Genomic DNA, 24773 nt, shown 5'->3' with positions numbered 1-24773 from the left:
AGTGATGGTCAGGGGCTGTCCTGTTTCTGCGCAAACAGACTGCGTAGCTGAGCTGATTCATTCAACAAGCACTTACTGAGCCCCCTACCACGAGCCAGGCAGCGTGTTAGGCATTGAGGGGTGGGTGTGGGAGGGATACGTATGTGGAGGGCAGGCCCTTACCTTTGGGAGTTCCTAGTCTGAAAGAGAAAGACAAACAAGTCGCTCCAATTTATACACGGCCCATTCTTTAATATTTATGGAGAGCTTACTCTATGCCAGACATTACTAAGCACTTTGTATTCGTGAAACACTTCAACAACCCTATGATACAAACAGTCCCACAACATTTATCCTCATACTGACCAAGCTGAGGTTTGTGGAAAGGTGAACTTGCTCGAGATTACATGGATAGAGTGATAGAGTCACGATTTTGAACCCAGGCTCCTTATCTTTCCTTGTCTTTAGTGCCAAAGATCGTAACTGCCTTCTACAAGCGATCTACAAACAAAATGCCACTGGGTTCAGACTTTTATTACAGCCACAAAGGTGGTGTGATATTGATGCAGAGATAGGCAAACCAATAAAACAGAATAGAGACCAAAGATAGAACCACAGTGTATAAACACTTGCTTTATGACAAAGGGGTACAACAGAAGAGCGAGCAAAGGATGATGCTTTCAATAAATGGTGCTGGGTCGGTTGTATATCCATATAGAAAAAAATGAAACGAATCCTACCTCACACCCACCGTACACTAAAATTCTATGTGCACTGCAGATCTATATGAGAAAAACAAAACAGTAAAACTTTAGAGCTGGGCCAGCCCTGACGGCCTAGGGGTTAACATTCTGCATGCTCTTCTTCTGCAGCTCAGTTTGCTTCTGGGCGGGGGGAACCACACCGTTCCTCTGTCAGTAGCCATGCTGTGGTGAGGGCTCATAGAATAATTAGAAGGTCTTACAACTAGAATATACACTGGAATATACAACTATGTACTGGGGCTTTGGGGAGGGAAAAGAAAAAGAGAGAGAGGAAGATTGGCAACAGATGTTAGCTCAGGGTGAATCTTTCCCAGTAAAACAAAACAAAACAAAACTTTAGAGCCACTCCGTCCAATGCTGTCGCCATGCACGTGACTGTTGAGTACTGGACATGTGGCTGGTCAGAAAGGAGATGTTCTGTAAGAATCAAATTGATACATTGGACTACATTAAAATTAAACTCTGATCATCAAAAGACACGGTTAAGAGACCAAAAAGACAAGCTGTAGAGTGAGAGAAACTGACAAAGAGCTTGTGTCCAGCATATATAAAGAACTCCACAAATAAGGAAAAGACAGCCGGCCCCGTGGTCGAGTAGTTAAATTCGTGCACTCTGCTGCGGTGGCCCAGGGTTTGCCAGTTCAGATCCTGGGCGCAGACATGGCTCTGCTAATCAGGCCATGCTGAGGCGGTGTCCCACGTAGTAGAGCCAGAAGGACCTACGACTAAAATATACAACTGTGTACTGGGAGGCTTTGGGGAGAAGAAGAAGAAGAAAAAGAAAAGATTGGCGACAGATGTTAGCTCAGGTGCCAATCTTACAAAAAAAGAGACAAACGGCCAAGTAGAGAAATGGGCAGAAGATTTGAACACAAAAAGATGTTATCACATAAGAGGATATCTAAATGGCAAATACACATATAAAAAAGCATTTGGTAGGAATGTAAATTCCTAAAGCCACTTTGGAAAACAGCCTGGTATTAACTATTATAATTTACACATAACCTATGACCCAGCAATTCTACTTCTATGTACATCCCCCCCAAAATTCATGCACAAGTGCACCAAGATACATACAAGAATATTCCTAGCATCATTATTTGTAAGAGCTCTAATCTGGAAACATCCCAAATGCCCATTAACAATAGAAAACATATAAATACTTCATAGTATAGTCATGTAACAGAATACTATACAGCACTGAGAAATAAAATAATTGCCACTACTTACAGCAACATGGTATATCTCACAAACATAACGTTAAGCAAAAGAAGCCAGACACAAAGAAATACTTTATGACCGCATTTATATAAATTTCAAAAACAGAGAAAAGCCAATCTGTGAATTTAGAAGTGAGAAAGTGGTTAGCTTTGGGGAGGGGGAAGGGGTAATGATTGGTAGTGGGTGCTTCTGTGGGGTTGGAAACATATTTTTTCTTGATTTGATGGTGGTTACACAGATGGAGTTCTGGGTTATAACTAATTTAATTATTACACTGAGGATCTGTCCACTTTTCTAGATGTATATTATACTTCAATTTAAACTTATACTTTAAAAATAAAAAGTGCTCTGGGGAGTCCAGAGGTCCTAGACAGTCCATGTCTTCCTGCCCTCCCGCCAGTCTCCATACCACAGCCTGAGAGACACTTCCAGTGTACAAAATCTGACTCTGCCACTTCATAGGTCCCTTTTGCCCTCACAGTCACATCCCAAGATCCTTCACAATCCCCTTACACTCAGCTCCAGGACAGCCCAAGAAACACTCTGACTGCCAAGCTCTTCACACTGCTGCAGATCTGCAAAGAGAAGACACCTTTCCTGGCTTCTAGCTAACTCCCACATTTTCCAGATCTCAGCTCAGGTTATCACTTCCCTGGAAACCTCTGACTACCCAAGGCCAGCTCTGGAACAACAGCGCTCAGGAAGCGTGGCGTGCTTCCTGATTACAGCCTTCATCCCACTCTCCTCTAGCTGTGTGTTTAATTCTCTCTCTCCCCTAGAATGGGAGGTCCTTTGGGGCTGAGCACAGTGTATGTAACCCATCTCTGTCTTCCTCAGTGCCTAGTGGTTCGTAGGTGCTCCAGGTAAAGATTTAGGGAGGAAGTGACCTTGGAGGTGGCCTGTAAGGATTCAGACATTGGAGCCTGAGAATAGACATTTCAAGCACAGGGCATAGGAGTGAGAAGATTCAGAAGGAGGGAAGATATGAGTACATTCTGGGAGCCTGAAATGTTGATCTGGCTGAGGCCAAGGCTACTTACAGAAGGAAAAACAATCTTTAAAGATCAGTTTGGCATAGCCAGGAAGGTCTTCAATGCTAGGAATTTAATCTGTGGGCAGTGGGGAGCCACTGAAAGTTTTTGAGCAGGGGTGTGACATGATCAGAGCTCTGCTATGGGCATATACATTCAGTGGGAGGATGAAGGTTAGAGTGGAAGAGGAAAAATTAACTTTGGAAAGTTCAAAGGAAAAGCAACTTTGAAGGTCTAGGTAAAAGGAATGGAAGAACGAGAATCCACTCAAGAAACATTTCCCAGTTATAGCAGATCAGAAAGCCTGCCAGGTAGTAGAAAGGCGCAGGGGAAAGGCTTGAGTTCCAGCCCACATTAAATCCTGGTAGGCCTTGGAGCCAGTTGCTTCCTCCTGTCAGTCACTCAGAGCCCTTCATTTTAAAATCTGGCCAATGGGAGACTGAGAAAAAATCATGAGTGTGGAAGTTCATGGTAACCTGTAATGTGTGTGGGGATGTAGCTAAGGAAGTGTGAGAAGTCAAAATTATGTCTGGTGACTAGGGAGATAGTGATTCGGGGCACAGGAGGAGCAATTGGTTTGGGGGAGAGGATACAGCGGGAAATGATGGGTAAATCTACTCATTTCTTTACTGTTGGCTTCTCTCTGTTGAGATTTAGAAAAACCCTTGACAAGGTTCCCAGGTAATAGCACCCTGTGTAACAGAATTGCTGGTTTGTGGGTTGGTGTGTTAGCTCTGCTCAGTCATTGGAGGCCCCCTCTGTTCTGCTTCTGGTCTGGAACAGGCCTTGTGTGAAGGTTGAACCAAACTGAGCCAGGACATGATCCCTAACATGGGCTCTTAACAATCTACTTGGAGAGGAGAGAATCTGACACAAGCAGTTAGACAACAATAGAAGGCGGCACAGAATTAAAGACCAAGCAGAGGGAAGGGGAGAGAGTCTACTGTAGACAAGAAGAGTAGAGAGGTCTTCTGAAGGAGCTGGGACAAAGGCTTGGGTGAGGTCTGGGAAGCGTTGGAAGGGAAGAGGACAGCCTGGGCAAAGGCCTGAGAGTGGGAATGTTGGTGGCACATTTAAGGTGTGGATAAAATATAGGAAATCAAGCTGGAAAAATCAGTCAGGAGCCAATGGAGAAGGGCCTTCAAGCCCACCCAAGTGGTCCAGGACTTTAATAGGCAAAGGGAATCATTTAACACATCTGGGCAAAGAAGAAACATACTACAAGAAATTTTGGGAAGAAAGCTTTGGTTGCTGTGTATGTGTAGGATGTATTGGTGGAGGAAAGCCAGAAGGCAGGGAACCCAGCTAGGGGGCTTCTGAAATGATCCTGGTGTCAAGGGTCTGTAACAGCAGTGGCAATGGGAAAGAAGGGATACAATTTGAGGATCTTTGGGAAAAGAATTGACAGATCTTGATGATGTATCTCTTACAGGGAGCAGAGAGAAAGAGGATGATCTTCAGGTTTCCAGCCTAAAAGATGTTTCAGTAAAAGTTCATAATTTTGTTTTTAATAAAGGACATTTATTCGGAAGACACATGCTTAGATATAGAATAAATAAATAACAAGCTGCTCTAATTTAATGTGAACTATCAGTTATAACTCAGAAAAGGAATCCATGTCTCTTTGTCAACTCCTTCCTCAAGTCACTAACACCTAATGTTCTCTTGGGGACAAAAAGGCCAAGAAATACTGAGCCTCTTGAGGAAGGATTTTGGAATGGGACAGCAAGACACTCTCTTATTCTTGTGTAAAACCCCAAGGCATTCTCACCGTGCCCTAAGCCTACCAAGATACATATAGTAAGGAACTTACTTATATATGTAAGGTCCAGAGAAAGTCAATTCAAATAGTAACAGACAGAATGGACTGATGATGAAAACGTTTCCATTCTGCTTAAGGTTCACAAAGAGGGCATGAACACGAGACTGCAGAAGGTATAAAATTAACTATACCTTACATTACCACAGCACTCATCGTTTTCTGTCCATTATTCATTCAATGAAACCTGAGCACCCTATGCTCAGTACTCTGAGAGGAGGGCATAGAGATGAAGGAGGCCCAGTTCCTCAAGGAGCTCACTGCTGGTTTGATCTTTACAGCCTTGGATACCTTTATTCCCACCTGACAATTAAGGAAAGTAGGATTGAACTGTGGTTAACAGCACAGGCTCACAGCTGTGGGACTTTGAGCAAGTTATTTAATCTCTGTAAGGCTGAGTTTCCTCAAAATAAAGAGGGAATAGTAATATCTACCTCGTGGGGTTTTGAAGATTAAGTGTTATCAAAGGTCTGAAACAGTGAAAGTAAAACCACTAGATCACTGAAACAGTCATTAGCAAAAGTTTGCTGTGCACAAAAAAACAGTTTGCGAACTGGGAGCACTCAAACCCAACGTGGAATGAGGCTCAGAGGTATATTGTTACAAATCACCTTATGTAGTGGGGAGGCAGTGGCTGTTTGTCTTCACAGTGATTGGTTATAACGTTAGAGTTTTTCCAGTGACAGGAAAATGGGTTAAAAGTGCTTACATTATATCAATTTTGGGGAACAATTTGTTTTGTTTATGACTTTCAGAGGCATTAACAAGAAGTGGCCCAAATTAAGTTTTGCTTGTTTTACAGAATAAGCTAATTAATTTTGCTTGTGTGACTGAACTGGTTTGTCTGCTAAGGGAATTTTCAAGTCTGGTCTCTATTTGTGTTTGATTTTCAGTGTGAAAGTACACAATAGTGCTCAGCTCGATGCCTGGCACAAAGTAAGCATTCATTTAGCCATCCTTATTAAGTGGTGTGCAAAGCATTTACAGTATGTTTCTTTCTTTCCTGTCCTCCCTCCAAACCTCCTCCCTTGACCCTGAGCAAACCGTCCTAACAACGCTGGGGCACCATCTATCCCAGCCAGTCACTCTGAGCCTCGCTCTAGCCCTGATCCCTTTGATCTTCATTCTCCTGTCTCTCCCTTTTCTTCTCTTTCATTTTCTTCCTTGTCTTTTCCTCTTCTCTCTCCCTAAACTTCTTGCCTTTGGAGTCTGGAGGCTCAGATTTGCGGTATGGCTATAAGTCATTTAACTACTGAGTCTCAGTTTTCACATCTGAAAAATGGGAATAATGATATCTACTCTACAAGATTGCTTTGTCAAGTAGATAAAATAATAAGGTGTAAGCGCCATGTAAGGTGTGGAGAACCTTACAAAAGCTAGTTACTGGCATCTCTCATCTCTATTTTCTTTCATTCTCCGCCTCCCGCTTTCGGTGGCTGTCCTATTGTGGGACTAGGAAATTCTTCGGATTTAAAGTTAGGACATAACTCCAGTCGGAGTGCAGATCTGTTGGTTGTTCCCGCCTTCCACGCCCATATGAACCAATCAGGTCATCCGGAGCGTGGCGCGGTTTCCCCACTTGGAGACCACCTCTAACAAAGCTTGCACTTTTCCCGTTCCTGCAGCTGGCCCTTTTTTCGCCTTTTTTTTTTTTTTTGGAGGAAGCGTCCTTCCTCTTCCTTGACCCAATCACCCAAATCCCGGCATCCAAACGGTAGAGCGCCGGGGGCCGGAAGTGTGCGCTGCGGCGGCGGGTCCCCAGCGCATCGACGCCGGAAGTAGCGACTGCTAGAGACGAATTCCGCTGGCTTCGCTATGGCGGCCATCCCGCCAGACTCCTGGCAGCCGCCCAACGTATACTTGGAGACCAGGTGAAGGGGGTCGGCCTCTAGGGCTGGGCTGGGAGGCGACGCGGAGCCCGGGCTTGGCCGCGGGGCTCGGTCCCCCGGTCGGCCGGCCTCCCTGGAGCGGCGTGGAGCGGCGGCGGAGGGGCAGCCCGCGGGCCGAGCGGGGGCCGCCGCCCGCGCCCGAGCTCAGCGCAGACTCGCGCTGAGACGTGAGCGACAGCTGCCTGTGTGTCCTCCTCCCGCCCCTCGGCTCATTCATTCATCCAGCCGGCGTGTGTGGAGTCCACAGGCCGGGGACTTAGGGTCTGGAATCTGAGGATGCGCAGGTGGCTAAGATACACACGGCCTGGCCGCTGGGAGCTTACAGTACGCGAGGGAGGCAGACATGGACGCTTTAACGTGATGAGTAGTACAGTCGTCTAAAGAAATGGTTAGAACCCAGGAAGAGGCACGTGTCCCCCGCTGTCAGAGTGATAGGAGAACGATGTGATTGAGCACCAGACAGCTAGTGCCGTGCCCCTGATGTATAGCATCACGTTTAGTTAATCCTCGTAGCAACTCAGATCATGTAGGTATTATCCTACTTTCTCTCCAATTTTAGCAAGGGAAATGCCAGAATTTACAGATTAAGTGGTTTGACCAAGGCCACACAGCTAGTAAGTAGGGGGAACCTCAATGGGAGCCGGATCTTTGCACCTCACATGCTAGGTCCTTTCGCCCCGTTCGTTCCATTGCCTCTTTGGAAAAAGTTCAAAGTGGTCTTTCCAAGGAAGGACAAGTCACCTTGAGGAACTTCTTACTGCTACGACAGTATAAAACTTCGTAAGCTGACATTCAAGGTGCTTTTTTTTTAAATCTCGCCTTTGTCTACCTCTCTGGCTGCATCTGCCATTCCCACAGCGGTAGCTAGGGTCCAGCCGCTGTCTGTGTCCTTCTGTTCTTGTCTGTGCTGCCTTCCACCAGAGCACAGCGTTCTCTCACATGCTGCTTTTGCTTCCTGGCCATCTTCCCCAGCTTTTTTTTTTTTTTAAGATTTTATTTTTCCATTTTCTCCCCAAAGCCCCCCGGTACATAGTTGTGTATTTTTAGTTGTGGGTCCTTCTGGTTGTGGCATGTGGGACGCCGCCTCAGCATGGTTTGATGAACGGTGCCATGTCTGTGCCCAGGATTCGAACCACTGAAAACCTGGATCACCAAAGCAGAGCATGTGAACTTAACCACTCAGCCACCGGCTGGCCCCATTCCCCAGCTTCTTATATGGCAAAATTCTCTTTCTTCGGGCCCCAACTTGAACGTAATTCCTGAACTCAGCTGTTAACCTTTTTTTCTAAATTACAAAATAAGTTGAAATTTAAATCCAAGCAGTGTAGAAGTGTATAGAATGAGAAGTGAAAGCCACTGCTCCACCTAAAAATACTGTTAATAGTTTGTTGGATGACCTTCCAGATCTTTTTCTATGTACATAGAAACATCTCTCTCTTTTATGTTCTATTTTTTAACAAATAGGATCATATGATCATACTGTATATATGTTTTTCCTGTAATTTGCTCTTCTTTCCTTCACTAACACGTGCAGCCCCCTGTAGTATGGACATTTCATATTTTAGTCATTCCCTCTTTGAAGGACATTTAAATTGCTTCTTGTTTTTGGTATGACAAATACTGGAATGAACATCCTTGTACATATTGTATCCTTAAGTGCTTTGGTTAGTTTTCTGTAGAATAGATAGGAGTTGAAATTGCTGAATTGAAAGGTATGCACATTTCAGACTCATATAGATACTTCCTGATTGTCAGTCCAAAAAGTTATTCCCTGTATTTTACAAATATCCACCAGAATGTAACCTCAGTGAGGGGAAGAGCAGTGAGAGCGGTGCCTTGCAGAGTAATTGTTAATCTGTGTTGAGTGTTAGTAGCGTGAGGGATAAATTGCTGGTAGAAAGGCTTTTAGAAAGCAGTGTTCTAGCACATACCACATGTATTTATAGAATGCTGGGTATTTGGGCTATACAGAGTTGATTCACTTCTCACATTCTTGGAGCTTAAAATCTAGGTGAGGGTGGAGCGGAGAGGAAGGTACGTGTCTTGGTCTTTTACTTCTTTCTTTTCCTTAGCAGTACTTGAGTTGGGGGGTTGCCCATCACATTGAGTGAGTTTGAGATAATCAGGTTTGCCTTTGTTGCACCCCTCCTAAACATGCAAACTTTTATTTTCATTAAAAATTTTTACGTGGGGCTGGCCCCGTGGCTGAGTGGTTAAGTTTGCACTCTCCTCTTCGGAGACCCAGGGTTTTGCTGGTTCGGATCCTGGGCGCAGACATGGCACTGCTTGTCAGGCCACGTTGAGGTGGCATCCCACATGCCACAACTAGAAGGACCCACAGCAAAAAAGATATACAGCTATGTACTGGGTGGGTTTGGGGAGAAAAAGCAGAAAAAATAAAGAAGATTGGCAACAGTTGTTAGCTCAGGTGCCAATCTTTAAAAAAAACAAATTTTACGAATAAGTACTGCATTTACATGGTTCAAAAATACAAATATTTAAAAAAGATATTTATTGAAAATCTTCCTGTCGCCCATTTACCCGGTTTCCACCCTCACCCAGAAACTTAGCCATGTGTAAATAAATATGCACCTCGATATTTTAATGTCCTCCTTTTTTTTCAAATTTACAAATTAAGTGTAAATTTTTTTCCCTAATTTGGTTGGGTTTCAGATGATTGATGATTTTATATATAAGGTATTAGAATTTCAGATGATTGGTGATTTTTCTATATGTAAGGTATTTGCATTTTGAGTTGTCCACGGTTGTTATTTTGCTTGAAAGAAGTCCTGGCAGCCCCTGCATGTTTTACTCAAACAGGATATCTGTGGCTATGTTATTTGCATTGTGTTGTTTTCCTTAGCTGAGCATGATCACAATTTCATGACTTATAAGCTTGAAAATGAAGAGTTGTGGAGCAGTCCCATAATGTTCCTGCCCTCTGTGACCTTGTTCTTGACTGGAGCTCTGCTGTCCTCTCCCGCTGCAGCATGGGGATCATTGTACTGGAGCTGTACTGGAAGCATGCGCCAAAGACCTGTAAGAACTTTGCTGAGTTGGCTCGTCGAGGTTACTACAATGGCACCAAATTCCACAGAATCATCAAAGACTTCATGATCCAGGGAGGTGACCCAACAGGGACAGGTACAGTTAAGCCGACATTAATTTCTGAAGTCTCATTCTGTCCTAACTAAGTATAAAGCAGCCAGAGCTCTCGTCCATATACCAGGGACTGGCTTGGTTGATTTCTGCCCTTCCTACCACATACCCTCACCCTAATACACACGTGGGAATTGACCAGAAATGGAATGGACCAGAAACCGACCTTGATTCCTGGGCTCTATAAGTTTCTCATAACTTCCATGTATTGTTTATTAAGAGCAAATAATATTTGCCTGAATTATATTAATCCATAGAGTAGTCTGATAATCAGACTATCAGAAAGACGACATTTGCAATTTTTTTTTTTTTAAGAATGAAGATGCAAAATAAATGAGTGTTTTACTGTGTATAAGTTGCGTAATGTCTTATGCGGACACCACCATAGCACTTCCCCTGAGGGGGGCTGCAGCCCTATACAGCTGAGGCCTTTACCGGCTGGTAGGGATGCAGGTGTGGGAATGTCCCGAGGCTCCAGGCCAGGAGAGAGGCATTGCCTTCGGCCTCCTTCTGAGGCAGAGGAACTAGAGGACCAGGTTACTCCTGACCCTGCCAAGTTGTCTGGGCACAACCACTTGCGCTTTTTTTTTTTGTCTCTCTATTTTTTTTTGTTGAGACAATATTGGTTTCTAATGCAATGTTTTGAGAAAAAATGTTGGATTCTTTCACTGATCCATTCATTTAACAAATATAGAGCACCTGCTTTGTGTCAGATACTCTTCTAAACTCGGACTATAGCTGTGAACAAAGGGAAAAAAGTCTGCTCTCATTAAGACAGGAAACAGGTGTGGGAATGTGAGTTTAGTAGAACGATCAGGGAAGTCCTCTCTGAGAAGATGTTATTGGAGCAGAGGTCTGAACGGAATGAGGCGGTGAGCCCTGTGACTGGGTGACCGGGGGAAGAGCAGGCCCGGGGCCCTGAGATGGGAGCCTGGGTAGCAGGTCATCTAGGACCTTATGGGACGCGGTAGAGACCTTGGGTTTTATTCTGAATAAGATGGGAGCCATTACAGATTTTTGAGCAAAGGAGTAACGTGATCTGACCTGTACTTTGAAAAGATCACTCTGGCTGCTGTTTGGAGAGATGTGGGGGCAAGAGTGGGAGCCGGGAACTAGTTAGAAGGCTGCTGGAGTCACCCAGTCTAGAAATACGTGGTCGGACTAGGCTGATAGTAGAGAAGGTGGTGAGAAGTGACTGAATTCAGGTTATGGTTTGATAGAAATAGAGCCATTGAGATTTGCTGAGCTTGACTTGGGGGGATGGGCAGGTGTGTGAGAGAGAGAGATGGTCAAGGATGACTTCAAGGTTTTTGACTTGAATTTAGGGAAATGGGAAAGATCAAGAATTTGGTTTTGGTTTTGGACACATTATGTTTGAAATACTTGTCGGACCTTCAAATAGAGACATTGAATAAGTAGTTGGACGTGAGTATGGAGTTCAAGGAAAGGTCTGAGGTGGAGGTGTGAATGTGGGAGTTGTCATTATTTAGCTAGGATTTATTAGTGAAATTGATGGATGCTAACACTTATTAGTTACAAGGGCCCTTGCTTCTCAGTTTGCTTTTTCTCTCTGCTAATTCCTCCTTCTGCTCTTTTGCCTCTAAATAAGCTTGGTTCTCTCTGTGGCAGTCTTTTCTCATCTTGTTCTTTTTTATCATTCTCTGTTTTTATTTCTTTTTCCTTAAAGAGTGGCACCTGAGCTAACATCTGTTGCCAATCTTTTTTTTTTCTCTTCTTCTTCTCCCCAAACTCCCCCAGTACCTAATTGTATATTTTAGTTGTAGGTCCTTCTGATTGTGCTGTGTGGGATGCTGCCTCAGCATGGTCTGATGAGTGGTGCTAGGTCTGCGCCCAGGCTCCAAACCAAAACCAAAACCCTTCCAGCCCAAAACCCTGGGCTGCCAAAGCAGAGTGTGTGAACTTAATCACTCAGCCACAGGGCTGGTCCCTTTTTTGTCATTCTCAATTGTCCTTTTTCCTTTATCACCAGAGAGATTCCATTTTTTCAATGTATATGTGCACCTTTCACAATACACACTATATAGGAAAGTAGAAAAAAGAACAAAAAATCACCCATGAGCATACCTTCTAAAGATTCATGACCACCATTAATTATATTCCCCCAATATCCCATCTCTCAGAAATGATTACTATTAACTTTTGGTGGCCATTATTCTAAACATCTTTCTTCTCTGATATCTAGTTAAAAGGGTGGATGGATGGATGGATAACTAGCTAAGTGGAAATAATTTCAGAAGAATAGGCTATGTCATGCATACTATTATTCAAAAAAAGTATTATATTTAATTATGTATATATTTAACAGAAAAGTTGACTTCCTGCTATGAAAGATGAGGCAATTAGTACTTCCTCTCTTCCCTTCCCTCACTCCCAGTGTTTGTTGTTCTGTTTTTCCCTTGTCAGAGATTATAACACTTTCCACTCTACCTGCTTCAGGCCCTCAGCTACGGCATGGGTTCTACATGTCAGAGGGTTCAGTGCTCACCGCTGGGCTTCTCTCTTCCCATGCTAGAGGGCAGGATTTCTTGTTGAGTGGTTTTTATTGGAAGGGCTGGAGGGTGTTATATTTTTGAACTCATTCATGTTGGAGAATGTCTGCCTGTTGCCTTTATACTTGAAAAATACCGTGACTGGGTTTGCTATTCTTAGTCCACACTCATTCCCTCGGATCTTTTTTGTTCCATTGCCTTATGGTTTTGAACATGGCTTTGGAGAGTACTGAGGCCAGATTTACTCCCTCCTTCAATTCAGGGAAAATTTTTTGATTCGTATTTCTGACTGTTTTCTCTGTTAGACTTATTGGACTTTCTATTTTGGGAAGCTAGTTATGCTTTGTTTCATCACCTTTGCCTTCATATCCATCACATTTCTTTTGAGTGTGTGAGATGATGTTTTTCCATTTTTTCCTGCGTCCACTGAAGTGATCTCAGAGTTTTCCTTGCCGTATACAGTGTTTAGTCCTGTCTGTCCTATTCTTTACTGCTGTAATTCATTAGTGCTGTATTGGTGTCATTTGGCTCTCAGTTTGTTTCGTTAGCTCTGGAATCTTTTCACCTTACTCTGTTGATTTATTTTTTTGTCTTGTGTTTTCTCCCAGACTGAGTTCCTGAGGGGTGTTTTTTTCCATCCCTCCTCTCCTTCTCTCCTTCCATTTGTTGTGTTATGTTTGCATAGTTTCTGTGCCATTTCTTTTCATCTCGTTCAGGCTTAATGTCAGCATCTATGATGTCCTTCCCTTTTATTTGCTCAGGTACAGTGTGAGTGGATTCTCTTTGTTTCTTCCCCCCCATGTGGGACCAGTTGTCTTTCCTACTCCAAATGCTGAGGTTTTTTCTCTCCATTTTACTCTAGCCTGAAGAGGGTGTGGGAGAGAACACAAGTTCAGCTCATGCTGAGTGAGCCCCTTGTGGAAGGGCTAGCCTCTGTTCTGTTTTCGCAGGCTCCATCAGAGCTCTGTCCCAGAACCCCCTCCACCAGCTGGTGGTGTTCCTCTGCCACCACCCTCAGCTCTGGGTAGTCCCCTGAGTGCAGCTGTGGCAGAGGAAAAAGATCCTCCTATCCTTTTCTTTCTCAGCTGGGTCTCTTATAAAGACAGATGAATGAGAGAAAAATCATATAAGTGTATTTAATACAGGGGGCTGGCCCCGTGGCCGAGTGGTTAAGTTCACGTGCTCTGCTTTAGCGGCCCACGGTTTCGCTGGTTCGAATCCTGGGCACAGACATGGCACCGCTCATCAAGCCATGCTGAGGTGGCATCCCACATGCCGCAACTAGAAGAACCCACAACTAAAAATACACAACTATATACCGGGGGGCTTTGGGGAGAAAAAGGAAAAATGAAATCTTTAAAAAAGGAAAAATGTATTTAATACAAGTTTTACATGACACTGGAGCCTTTATATGGAAATGAACTCCTGAAGAAGCACGTACACCTGAGCGTCTTTATGCTAGGTTTGCTGAAGAGTGGATGGTTGTGGGAAAATGTGATAGGACAAAAGGGACGTTAGCTAAGTGTAGTAAAGTGGGGGAAACTTAGCAAGGCCTGTTCATTCCAGTTCCTCCTGATGTCCCTCTGTCTTGGTGGTAAGGATGTTCTTTTTCCTCCAGGTCTGGGGAGGGCACCTCTCATATGAGGCTCTTAGGACCTGCTTCGGGGGAAGGTCAGAAAGTCCTTCCTGCACCTGCCATTTCTCAGATTTCTTTAGCTTGCAATAGCTGATGTGCCAAGGTTGCATGTCCTGAACCCCATGATGACCCAGTGCTGCCCTGCTCCCCCAAGATGGCCAGTGCTGGCAGCCTGCCCTACCACCCCTGAGTGCTCCTGGTGGCTGCGGGTTTCTGCCCCCAAGGGCTTCTCCTGAACTTTCTCAGGGCTACTCACCCACTCCCTCTGTTGGCTTCTCAAAATTGGAGGGTGTTTGAGAGAATTCTCTGGGTGACACTCCCCGTTCCCAGTCACTACTTTTAAGGAGGACAGGCAGAAGAATCTCCTATTTATTTCCTTGGCTATCTCTTTTCAGAATTTTGGGAATAAGTTTGTCTCCTTCTTCTTACTTGGTTGATGCTGCTGACTTTTTTGTCTGTGTGAGGAAGATTGTCCTTGAGCTAACATCTGTGCCAATCTTCCTCTTTTCTTCTATGTGGGATGCTGCCACAGCATGGCTTGATGACCAGTGTGTAGGTCCGCGCCCAGGATCCAAACCCACAAACTCTGGGCTGCTGACATGGAGTGTACAAACTCAACCACTATGCCCCCGGGCTGGCCCCTGAGTTTTTGCCTTAGAAAAAATTGGAATTTTTTGTGTTTGCGTCATCAGGTATTGCAGGGAGAGTCTTACCCTGCTTCACTCCACTTTCTTTATCTGAAAGTGTCCTGTCAGTGCTTGGATATACTTCCTTCCTGTTTTCTTCCTTTCTGTCATTGTTATGAGATAAAATTTTCATTCATAACACCAGTGAACTGAGAGAATCCATGATTAGTGGACAAGAATTGGAAGTGGCTCAAATGTGAGTTGCTCATGTCAGAGCTTCCCTATATTTCTGTAATTGGTTCACAATCCTTCATAATGTCACATTTCCATGATGTAATTTTAATGAAATTGAATCACTCAAAAGATTTCCAAATAATTGCATCCAGCATTGAGTATAATTAATGACTGAGCTAAGCTGGCTGGCAGGTCTGTGGTGGAAAGCACAAAGGTGTTAGGCCCTCCTGGGTCACTGGTATGAACTGCCAGCTGACTAGGTAACACTTTTTTGCTAAACACCTCAGATGAGCAGCATTTGACATCCTGGGCTCTTCAGCAAGTCAGTGTCCCATTTCCATCCCCGGCTGTCCCTCAGTCTGACCACTCTGGAGCTATTCTTTCCACAGTCTTTCTGATGTCTTTGCCAGATGTTTTCTCAACTCAAAAACCTGCTTGGTTTTTGACGTCCTGCTTCATTTTAAACCATTTTTCTTCTTTTAAATTTCCCTATTGTCCTAGCACTGTGCTGGCTCTTTCCTTAGCCCTCTGAGTCTCTGCTATCTGTCCCTGCGAGCTCCTTCTCGTCCTCTCCTTGGAAGACCTGGCATCCTGTCAGGCTCTTCCTCTCACCTCTCGTGCTCCGCACTTAGCCTCACAGTGCTCAGCCGCTGCCGTGGTGGCGGTGAGTGATTATGTGCTGATCACGCTGTGCATCACCCTCACTCTGATTTCTTCTCTCCTCTTGGTAGCCCCAGGAACACCTGAAATTTAACGTATTGAACAGCAAGCTCATTGTTAATTTTGTTCATTTGATGAATATTTGCTAAGAGTCTGCTGGGCATCTTTTGCTATTCTAAGGCCTGTGAGGAGTACTTAAGCCAAGTACTAGAAGTATTAGAAGCCAAGGCAGTTTTCTTTTCCTTGCAGAGCTCTCTGCACTGCCGGGAAAACAAGATATTCATTAAAAGAAATATCTAGAAAGTAATAATATAATAAATATGCAAATGTATGTGGTATGCTATGGATTATGTATATATGATGGGTTGGAATAATTCATAATAAGAGAAAAAGTACAGTGGAGCGGGTTTAGAATGGGATGAAGGCGTATTTTGAGGTGGGCCTTGAAAGGAATGTAGAATTTTAACTCTTGGGAGGTACAGAGAAGGGCATTTTCAATTTAGGAAGAAGTGCAGAGTGGAGGCGTGAGTGACAGGGTGTGAAGGAGAGCCCACCACCCTAGGCATCATGTCTCACACACTGGACTGGCTCTGTGATAACCCAGCCACCTCTCCCTGCCCAGGACAAATGCACAAGATGGGACTTCTGGGGCCCCCGAACTGCCTATGTGGGGAACAGTAAAGGAGCAGTTTGGGGCAGAGTGCACAGGGTAGTGGGAGATAGCACGGGGGTAAAAGTGGGCCCGTTCACAGAGACTCCCGGACAGGAGTGCAGGTCTGATCTGGCATCATTCAGGGACCATTTGGGACTGGGATAAGAAAAATATGTGAGGAAATTTAATCCAGCTGTGGTATATTGCAACGCAGTGAACTGTGGGGGTGAACAGCAGGGTTTGTGGAGCCTGGTGGCCTTGTGGTTGAATCTTGACTTCACAGTAACACTTACTAAAGGTAGACAAGTTATGTAACCTTGCTGAGCCTTCTTATTTATAAGTGGGGAGTGTGGTTATGTGCACCTCATGGCTTTGTTGTGGGTAGTAAATGAGCTCATGTTTGTAAAATGGTTAGCGTGGGCTTGGCACACAATAGGAGCTCAAAAAAGTGTGGTTATTTCTTATTTATTTTGGTTGTTAATTCATTTAACGACTGTCTGTTGGACTCCTACCACAGTCCAGGCGTTGTTCTAAGAGCTGGGGATACAATAGTCATTAGGAAAGCCCTCGTGGAGCTCTCTTTCTGATGGGAGAGACAATGGACAACAAGTACGCAGTGGCCTGCAGGCTGTGACAAATGACCAAGAGAAAATAAGGTGGTATGAGGGCATGGAGCGCGCATCCCCAGCCTTGGCACTATGGCCATTTGGGCTGCATAGTTCCTTGTGGTGGGGGCTATCCTGTGCAGTGTAAGATGTTTAGCTATATCCCTGACCTCTACCCGCTAGATGCCAGTAGAACCTCTAAATGTGACAACCAAAACTGTCTCCACACATTGTCCCCAATGTCCCCAGCAGGCACAGTCACCCCTGGTTGAGACCACAGAATAGAGAGTGAGGGAGGTGCTGTTTTGGATAGGACGACCAGGGAAGACTTTGATATGGTGGCATTTGAACAGGCTTCTGTGAAGTAGTGAGCCGTGAGACTGTCAGGGCGAGGACACTCCAGAGGGAACAGCCCTTGGCAGCTTTAGACCAGTGTGCTCGGCAAGAAACAGCACAGCGGCCAGGGTGGCTGAAGCAGGTGAGTGAGGGGGAGGAGAGGACTTGGAGGGGAGCAGAGCACCACACCATGGAGAGTCTTGGAAGCTGTGGCAAAGACTTTGGATTTTGTCCCTAGTGTGATGAAGTGTCACTGGAGGATTTTGAGCAGAGGACTGCCGTGGGGAGATTTGTTTCAAAAGGATCCCTCTGACTTCCAGGTGGAGAATAGACTGGTGTGGAAAGGGGGAGGCAAGGCTGGAAGCAAGGAGACCGGTTGGAAGCTTTCGTTGTTGCTTCCTGTTACGTACTACATGGTTTCCATGCAGTATCTCGTTTAATTCTCATAACAGTCCTGTGAGATGTAAGTACTACTGCTATTCCTATTTTATAGACAAGGAAACTGAGGCTTAGAGAGAGGGTAAGTATCTTACTTAAGGTTACTCAGCTAGTGAGTGGTGGAGTCGGAACTGAAATCCAGATCCTCTTTGACCCCACAATCAAGTGAGGAAGAGAGGACTCCATTTTAAAGACTGCAGGCCTTCTTAGAGAACTGTAGCTTTGTTTCCTGTTAGATGTAGTATCTGGCGTGTGCCCTGGTCATCCAACAGCAGCTCCGCTAGCCAGTTTCCCCTTCCTACTCTATTACTAGCAAAGTGATTGTATCAATTTGGGATGCTTTTGGCTGCGAGTAACAGAAAACTCAACCACAGTGGCTTAAACAAAGAGAGCTTTTGTTTTTCTCACATAACAAAATGTCTGGAGATAAGCAGTTGCCGGCATTGGTTCAGCTGCCCAGGAGAGTTGTCAGGGACCCATGCTTGCTGCCTTTTGATTCCCATCCTTAGCGTGTTGGCCTTTGATCTCAAACTTGTCTTATGGTTGCAAGATGGCTGCTGCTGCTCATGACATCACCTCTACCTTCAAAGAAGGAAGATAGGGAAAGAGCTGTGTGTGAAAGACAAAGGAGTATGTTTGTCCCTTTTTATCAGAAAGTGATAGCTTTCCCAGAAGCTCTAATCAGCAGTCTTCTGTTTATGTCAGTTAGTCAGAGCTGGGTCGTCTGGCCACCCCTGGCTGCAGAAGGGACTGATCACTACCTGCCTTCCTGCCTCTGAGGTTGGGGCAGGCTGTGGAGGGGTTTGGAAGTGCGCAGAGGGTAGCTCACCTGCAGTGTCTGTTGGAGGCTCTGGCTGGAAGGCAGGCTTTCATTAGTGTGGTCTGTCGCCTTCTGGTGTCAGGCGCCCCAGGCAGAGCTTTCATGTGGGCCTCCTTATGGGTCACTGGCCCACCTGTCACTGATTTGGGGCCGGATGTTAATCCATGGTCCCATCAGCTGTGGCATGGGAGCAGTGGGGACAAGTAGCAGTTCAGGGAAAGCAGGCGAAAACACCACAAGAGATCGGACACCTATCAGACTGACAAACGTTAGAAAGTGTGGCAAAAGGACCTAGAGCAGTAAAAGTGAGAGAGAGCACCATGGGTAGATGCACATCGGGGCCACTTTGGGCAAGATACTCGGAAAAATCTAGTGATAGTGAAATGTTCATAAACTGATCGTGCGTGTCCCCCATGAGGCGTAGCCCCTGAGAGCTGCTGCACTGTGTTTGGGAGAGAGTATAAGAGTGGTTATGGCAGCATGGTTTATCATAGCAGAAACACTGGGAAGATCTTAAATACTCATCGACGAGAGAAAAGATAAGATTGGTGTATGATCACACAGTGGGATGAATCCTGCAGAGGGCTGCGTGGAACGAAACAGATGAGTTCATTTTCAGTGGTAAGCCAAGAAAGCTCATTGCAGAAGAATCCGTACAGTGTAATACCATTTATATAAACCTAAAAACATGCAAAACAACAATGCTTTTTTTAGGCATGCATACGTATGTAGTAAAAAAGAAAATGCATAGAAATGACAAACTTCTGGTCAAAACATTGATTACCTGAGAGGAAAATGTGATTCTTGGTAGCAGTTTTTAGCACGTGGGAAAGTGTGGGGGAGGAGAGGGATGCAGGTGGGTGCATGGCATCTTCGACTGGATTTGTCGCCCTTTACTTCTTTTTTTTGTTTGAAGAAGATTAGCCCTGAGCTAACATCTGCCACCGGTCGTCCTCTTTTTTGCTGAGGAAGACTGGCCCTGAGCTAACATCTGTGCCCATCTTCCTCTACTTTATATGTGGGACACCTAGCACAGCGTGGCTTGCCAAGCAGTGCCATGTCCGCACCTGGGATCTGAACCTGCGAACCCTGGGCCGCCGAAGCAGAACGTGTGAACTGAACTGCTGTGCCACCCGGCTGGCCCCATTACCCTTTAATTCTTAAGGGGAGGGTGCACAGTTGCTTGTCATATTATCTTTGTACCTTTTGTGTGTCTGAAATATTAAATACATTGAATATATGTTTAAAAGAGAGGACAGAAGAGTAAAAGAACTTTGAGAGTAGAGAGTTTAGAAAACAGGTCTGTGCCTGTCGGACACACAGCAAGTCTTAGACTGCAGAGCTTCCAAATTGTCAGCTTTGTTAGTGGTCATTGACATCTGTGTAGCCTGCTCTGCACTGGAGAAGTCTTTCATCAGCTGCCGTCCCCCTGCCATCTCTCCCCTGTCCCACATGCCCAAAGGAATGTTTTCATTAGAATTATTTGTCTTTCTGACATTTTGCTGCAAACCCTACTGAGCTGAATTAGGTTATGAAAAGATGACATTTTATGAGGAAATGGTGCTGTAGAGGCCCAAACTAGTTGCCGTTGGTCACACTATGCCTAGTGAGTAAAAAGGGGCCTCCGTGCTCTTTCGTCATGTCTCCTTCTGATTGTTTAAGACCCCAGGCTTCCTCTGTGTCCCTCGACTGGCCTATTCTGTAACCCTATTCTTGTTTCTGGTGCCATTTGTGTAATGGGTTTCAGTTCGTGGAGGGCAGGGGCCTTGAGGTTTCGTTCTGGCAGCCCTCACCTTGCAGGCTCACACTTCCAAGGCTCAGCCTGAGGATGGACAGCGCACTACTGAACTTCATCCTCAGCTTGCTCACACAGGCCCTGGAAGGAGGGCTTGACCTCAGTTTGCCCGCGCAGCTCTTTCTCCTCTCTGGTCTTGAACCCTAGGACTTGCACTAACCACCCCTTCCCCACAACCTCAGGCAGGAAGCTTGACTGTGTAGTCAGAGGGAACATATTGGTTATATAATTGCTGTTTGGAAGTATACTGGCAGATTGGAATTTTTACGTAATTTGGTAGTTCAGTAATTTTCCAGAAGCATAGGTAGCCTGGGCCAGGTAGAGGTTTCCCCAAGTCTTTTAGGATTCACCCCCATTCCTCTTTGCATGAGAACAGTATTTTCTCCTGGACCCCAGGGCTGTGACAGGCTCCCTGTGTTGGAGCATCCTAAAGGGTAAAGCAAAGGATTTTTACCATGGGAACACCTTAGCAGGGCCAGGGGCCTCAGAGTGGACATGGTGCTTTAACTTGGTACTTTCACAGCAGGCTTAGGAGGGGAGCTCCTTGCGTCTGGGCTGTTTCCTGGCTGCCAGGCAAGCAGGGCAAGCTGGTAAATCCAATGTTCACTGTGTTCCGGGCTGTTTTGTCTTGGCTGGTCAACTTGGAGAAACCAAAGTAGTTCAGCAAGACATACGGTTGACTAACTAATTGCTTATTTAGCCAAGAGAGTTACCTCCTATTAGGACATTTTTTCCTAGGGGAAAATCCATATTTAATGTATCATTTTGCTCTAAGAACAACCTGAGTACCCAGCACAGCACCACACTCTTCTGGACATAATATAAATAATGTGTGGTGGCGATGATGCTAGCAAATCATTCCTGATGGTGTATTTCTTCCCATTCTCCTTATGCTATACTACCTTTCCTCTCTATGGGCTCTGTCTGCTATAATATTATTTCTCTCTGTCACATTGCCACTTAGCACTGTCCCGGTTTCTCCTTAAGCTGAGTATCTTTGACTTAAATGAATTTTATTTTCCTTCATCTAGGTTAAGGACAGCAAATAGGTTTCAATTCTTATGCCATCTTTGATCCATTAAAAATGGCTGCCTGGAGTTCTAGGTTGGTAAGGATTCAGAGGCAAATCTAAGCTCAACAGAGAAGAATGCTGACTGATTACCAGTGTCTGTGATAGGCACAGGATTAGGGCTTGGGGCACTCTTGTCTAAAATACTCATAAAAATGTTAAAAATTGGGGCCGGCCCTGTAGCCTAGTGGTTAAGTTCAGTGGGCTCTGCTTTGGCAGCCCAGGTTCAGTTCTGGGCATGGACCTACACCACTCATCAAGCCATGCTGTGGCAGTGACCCACATATAAAATAGAGGAAGATTGGCACAGATGTTAGCTCAGGGGATCTTCGTCAAGCAAAAAAAAGAGAGGAAGATTGGCAACAGATATTAGCTCAGGGTGAATCTTCCTCAGCAAAAAAGAAAAAAGTTAAAAATAAAGAAACTTCTTAACACATCAAACCATGAATGGTGGTTATCTGTAAATGGTTAGATTACAGGGGACTTTAATGTTCTCTTGATAAAATATTCTGTGTTTTCTACATTTTTGACAGTGACCATATATTACTTTAATAAGCAGGAAAAAGCACTCAGTGTTATTTTGAAAAGAGACGTCTTACTTGAATGAAACCAGTGATTTGAATGAGCTGTGTCAGTGCTTGATGCTGCTGCTGGGCTGTGTGGTTGCAGTATACCTCGCAGGGGGCTAGGCGTGCTCACTGCCTTTTCCTTTCCTGTACTCCAAGAAGTCCTTTACTCTGGGCCATAGTTCTTGCTAAGAGGTAGAATCTGGGACTGGCTGATTGGTTTCTCGTCTTCTAATCTGGCAGGTCGAGGTGGTGCATCTATCTATGGCAAGCAGTTTGAAGATGAACTTCATCCAGACTTGAAATTCACGGGTAAGTATGTAATCTGGCTGGATGGGGTGGGAAGGGGGAGTGGGTTTTAAAAGCTCACTATTTTGGCTGTGATTCAGGGTGAATGCTTGACGCTGGCATGGTGCCATGTAGCTGCCCAGCTGCGGCGCCACAAAGAACCCTGGCGGATTGGGGAAAGCGGCACCTCCTTCAGAGTCCTGGGCAATTCAGAGAGCTGGTCTGAGTGACCTAGACTCAAACTCCTCGTTGAATGTTGCCATTATAAACTATAGGAAAACAAAAACTTCCTCAAGGCAGCAGGAGACCTTGTTGGATTTTAGGGGCAACTGGGAACATGGTCCAGCAGTTAGCAGGGATCGTAGGGATAGAGACTGCAAGGAAGATGAGGTCATCAGGGTGCGGTAATGGGGTTTGTGCAAGGGCAGAGCCTGCCCTGGGGGAAAGGTTATCCATGTCAGTGGTTGATGATAGAGGCCAGAACAAAGTCTTGCTTCTTTTCATCACTACACCATCCTGGGAATGAAAGCTGGAGCTGTACGGGTTACTCATACTCTTTCCTCTTTTCCTTTTTCCCACCAGGGGCTGGAATTCTCGCAATGGCCAATGCAGGGCCAGACACCAATGGCAGCCAGTTCTTTGTGACCCTAGCTCCCACCCAGTGGCTTGACGGCAAACACACCATTTTTGGCCGTGTGTGCCAGGGTATAGGAATGGTGAATCGAGTAGGAATGGTGGAAACAAACTCCCAGGACCGCCCCGTGGATGATGTGAAGATCATTAAGGCATACCCTTCTGGGTAGACTTGCTGTTCCCTTGGGCACACACAGGTCTTCTGAGATGGCCCCAGTGAACCAGCTTCCAAATGACCCAGAATGACACAGGACTCTAAACTTTATTTTGGCCTTGTAAACTGCGGCGCTAAGGAGGCCTGGGGTCTTGGGTGAGTTAGAGGTGGAAGTGTATTTTAATAAGATGCTGCTGGTCTCTTCCTCCGGTGCCTAGATTGACAGAGCATTTGCAGAAATGTCCATACATGATCGTTCACAGGTTACTGCTCCCTGCAAATGACCCATACTGCTCCGACACACTTGGAACAAAATGAAGTCAATGCCATCATTTCGCAATGCGTGGCCAAACTTCTTCCTGCAGGGATTTACATTCTGGGCTATGCTGCAGTCTGGTGGCTGACAGGCACAGAATTCAGAATCAAGTAGTGTCTATCAGCCTTCTCAACTCTGCATACCTTATTTCAGTCTCCTGCATTTGTTCTTCCAGGGAATGTATGCATCTCGCTATATATTTTCCCTCTCAAAAACAAGAACATCAACACTGCTGTTTCTGACACTTAGACATCCCACACAAAACCACATTGAATTTTTGCCAAATGAAAAATGCATCCAATAATCAAGTTTCTAAGAAGGTGTCAAGTGGGGAATGATAATGTGTAATAATAGAGAAATGAATTTATTAAAAGGAAGCAGAAGCATTGACCATTTTTTCCCCAGGAAGGAGTAGAAATCTATAGTGAGCATAAGAACAGACTGAATTCTCCTTAAAAAAGCAGTATTCTCACAAAGGAGAGCCATCACTTAAGTTTTTTTAACCTAAGACTTTAGAGAAACTAGAAAAGAGATTTTATACGTTATTTTTTTTAAATCTTTCTGATTTGGGGCTAGAGGGTGGGCGAGAGAAAGGAAGTTAATACCTATGTAATACATAGAAACTTCCAAAAATAAAATGCCATTGATGGTTAAAACTGCTGCTGTGGTCTGATTTTAAGTATTGTATGAGGTTCTGGCAGCCATTTTAACCTCTCAAGCAGTATTGCAGGGCTCATATTCGAGATTTTACATCATTTTAGGTTTGTGGATCTCCTGTGGACTGCTCCCGTTCAGGAGCAGGTGTGACTTTAAAAAAACGGTACCAAAGGAGAAGTTAAGTGCTACTGATTAGCATTTCTGAGTGAGGGGGACTCACCTGTACATTAACCAGGGGGAAGTGTTGCGAGACTGAACCATCCCTTGAACTTGCAAGAGATGCACCTGCATGTCGCTGTGGGCCCGGAGGCAACGTGTATTGTGGTGTTCGCTTGCTTAAACTGGTTGCTCCTTGGTTGAAGAGGGGATTGTAGCTTAAATGTTCCTCCTTATCACTCTATAAATTTCGGAATTGGTAATTTATTTTGTGGACTACTAAATAAGGTTGTATTCCCTGAGCCTTCCCCACGTTCAACCTCTTTCTCCGCCTTCTGTCTCAACAACAAAAAAGCAAACGCAACACCAAACTGTGTAAATGACTTTGTAACTTCCCAGAGGTGCTTTTGAGGTTCGAGGCACTGTTTTGGGAAAGTAGGAATACATTTCTTTCAGCCTGGACTGGGTGGGCATAATTGGATCCACCTCTGGGAGCAAGCAATAAGACACCATCCACTTACCTCCCAGAATTATAACCCTGAAAATACCCGCTTTCTCCCAGGTCATGGGAGTAGGGGAAATGTGTTATCGCTCCTTTGAGAAGTTGAGAAGGTTGTGAGTACACTTGGGAAGAGAGCAGCACAGGCAGTTCCTTGTTTCTGGAAGAGCTCGCCAAACATATGCCGAGGTGATCACACAGGCAGGCATGTGCCAGTTTCCATGAAGGTGTGACTTCACAGAGTGAAACTTGAACCGTTTC

General features: G+C 45.0%; 1 protein-coding gene across 2 annotated transcripts; it reads left to right on the top strand.

The window, feature by feature from the left end:
* The first annotated feature begins 3924 nt into the window (after positions 1-3924).
* On the top strand, positions 3925-24280 carry PPIL1 (peptidylprolyl isomerase like 1). Of its 2 annotated transcripts, none has more exons than XM_001500007.5 (4): positions 3925-6685; positions 9693-9847; positions 22053-22121; positions 22680-24280. In XM_001500007.5, exons 1-4 carry the CDS (start codon positions 6630-6632, stop codon positions 22898-22900), a joined length of 501 nt encoding a protein of 166 aa, XP_001500057.1. In that variant the 5' UTR covers positions 3925-6629; the 3' UTR covers positions 22901-24280. The 2 variants fall into 2 exon arrangements, with proteins under 2 accessions (XP_001500057.1, XP_070100587.1); XM_070244486.1 differs by lacking the exon at positions 3925-6685 and adding an exon at positions 6779-7500.
* The last annotated feature ends 493 nt before the right edge of the window (positions 24281-24773 follow it).

This window comes from Equus caballus, chromosome 20, assembly GCF_041296265.1.
Source record: "Equus caballus isolate H_3958 breed thoroughbred chromosome 20, TB-T2T, whole genome shotgun sequence".
Classification (NCBI taxonomy): Eukaryota; Metazoa; Chordata; class Mammalia; order Perissodactyla; family Equidae; genus Equus; species Equus caballus.
The sequence above is the reverse complement of the archived record's forward strand: the minus strand, read 5'-3'. Positions and strand labels throughout refer to the sequence as shown.

Excerpts from the sequence above, each read along its gene's own strand:
- PPIL1 (XM_001500007.5), top strand. The coding sequence starts at position 6,630 with ATGGCGGCCATCCCGCCAGACTCCTGGCAGCCGCCCAACGTATACTTG. Across the intron at positions 9,848-22,052 it reads AGGTGACCCAACAGGGACAG|GTCGAGGTGGTGCATCTATC; the intron begins GTACAGTTAAGC and ends CTAATCTGGCAG. Across the intron at positions 22,122-22,679 it reads TCCAGACTTGAAATTCACGG|GGGCTGGAATTCTCGCAATG; the intron begins GTAAGTATGTAA and ends TTTTCCCACCAG.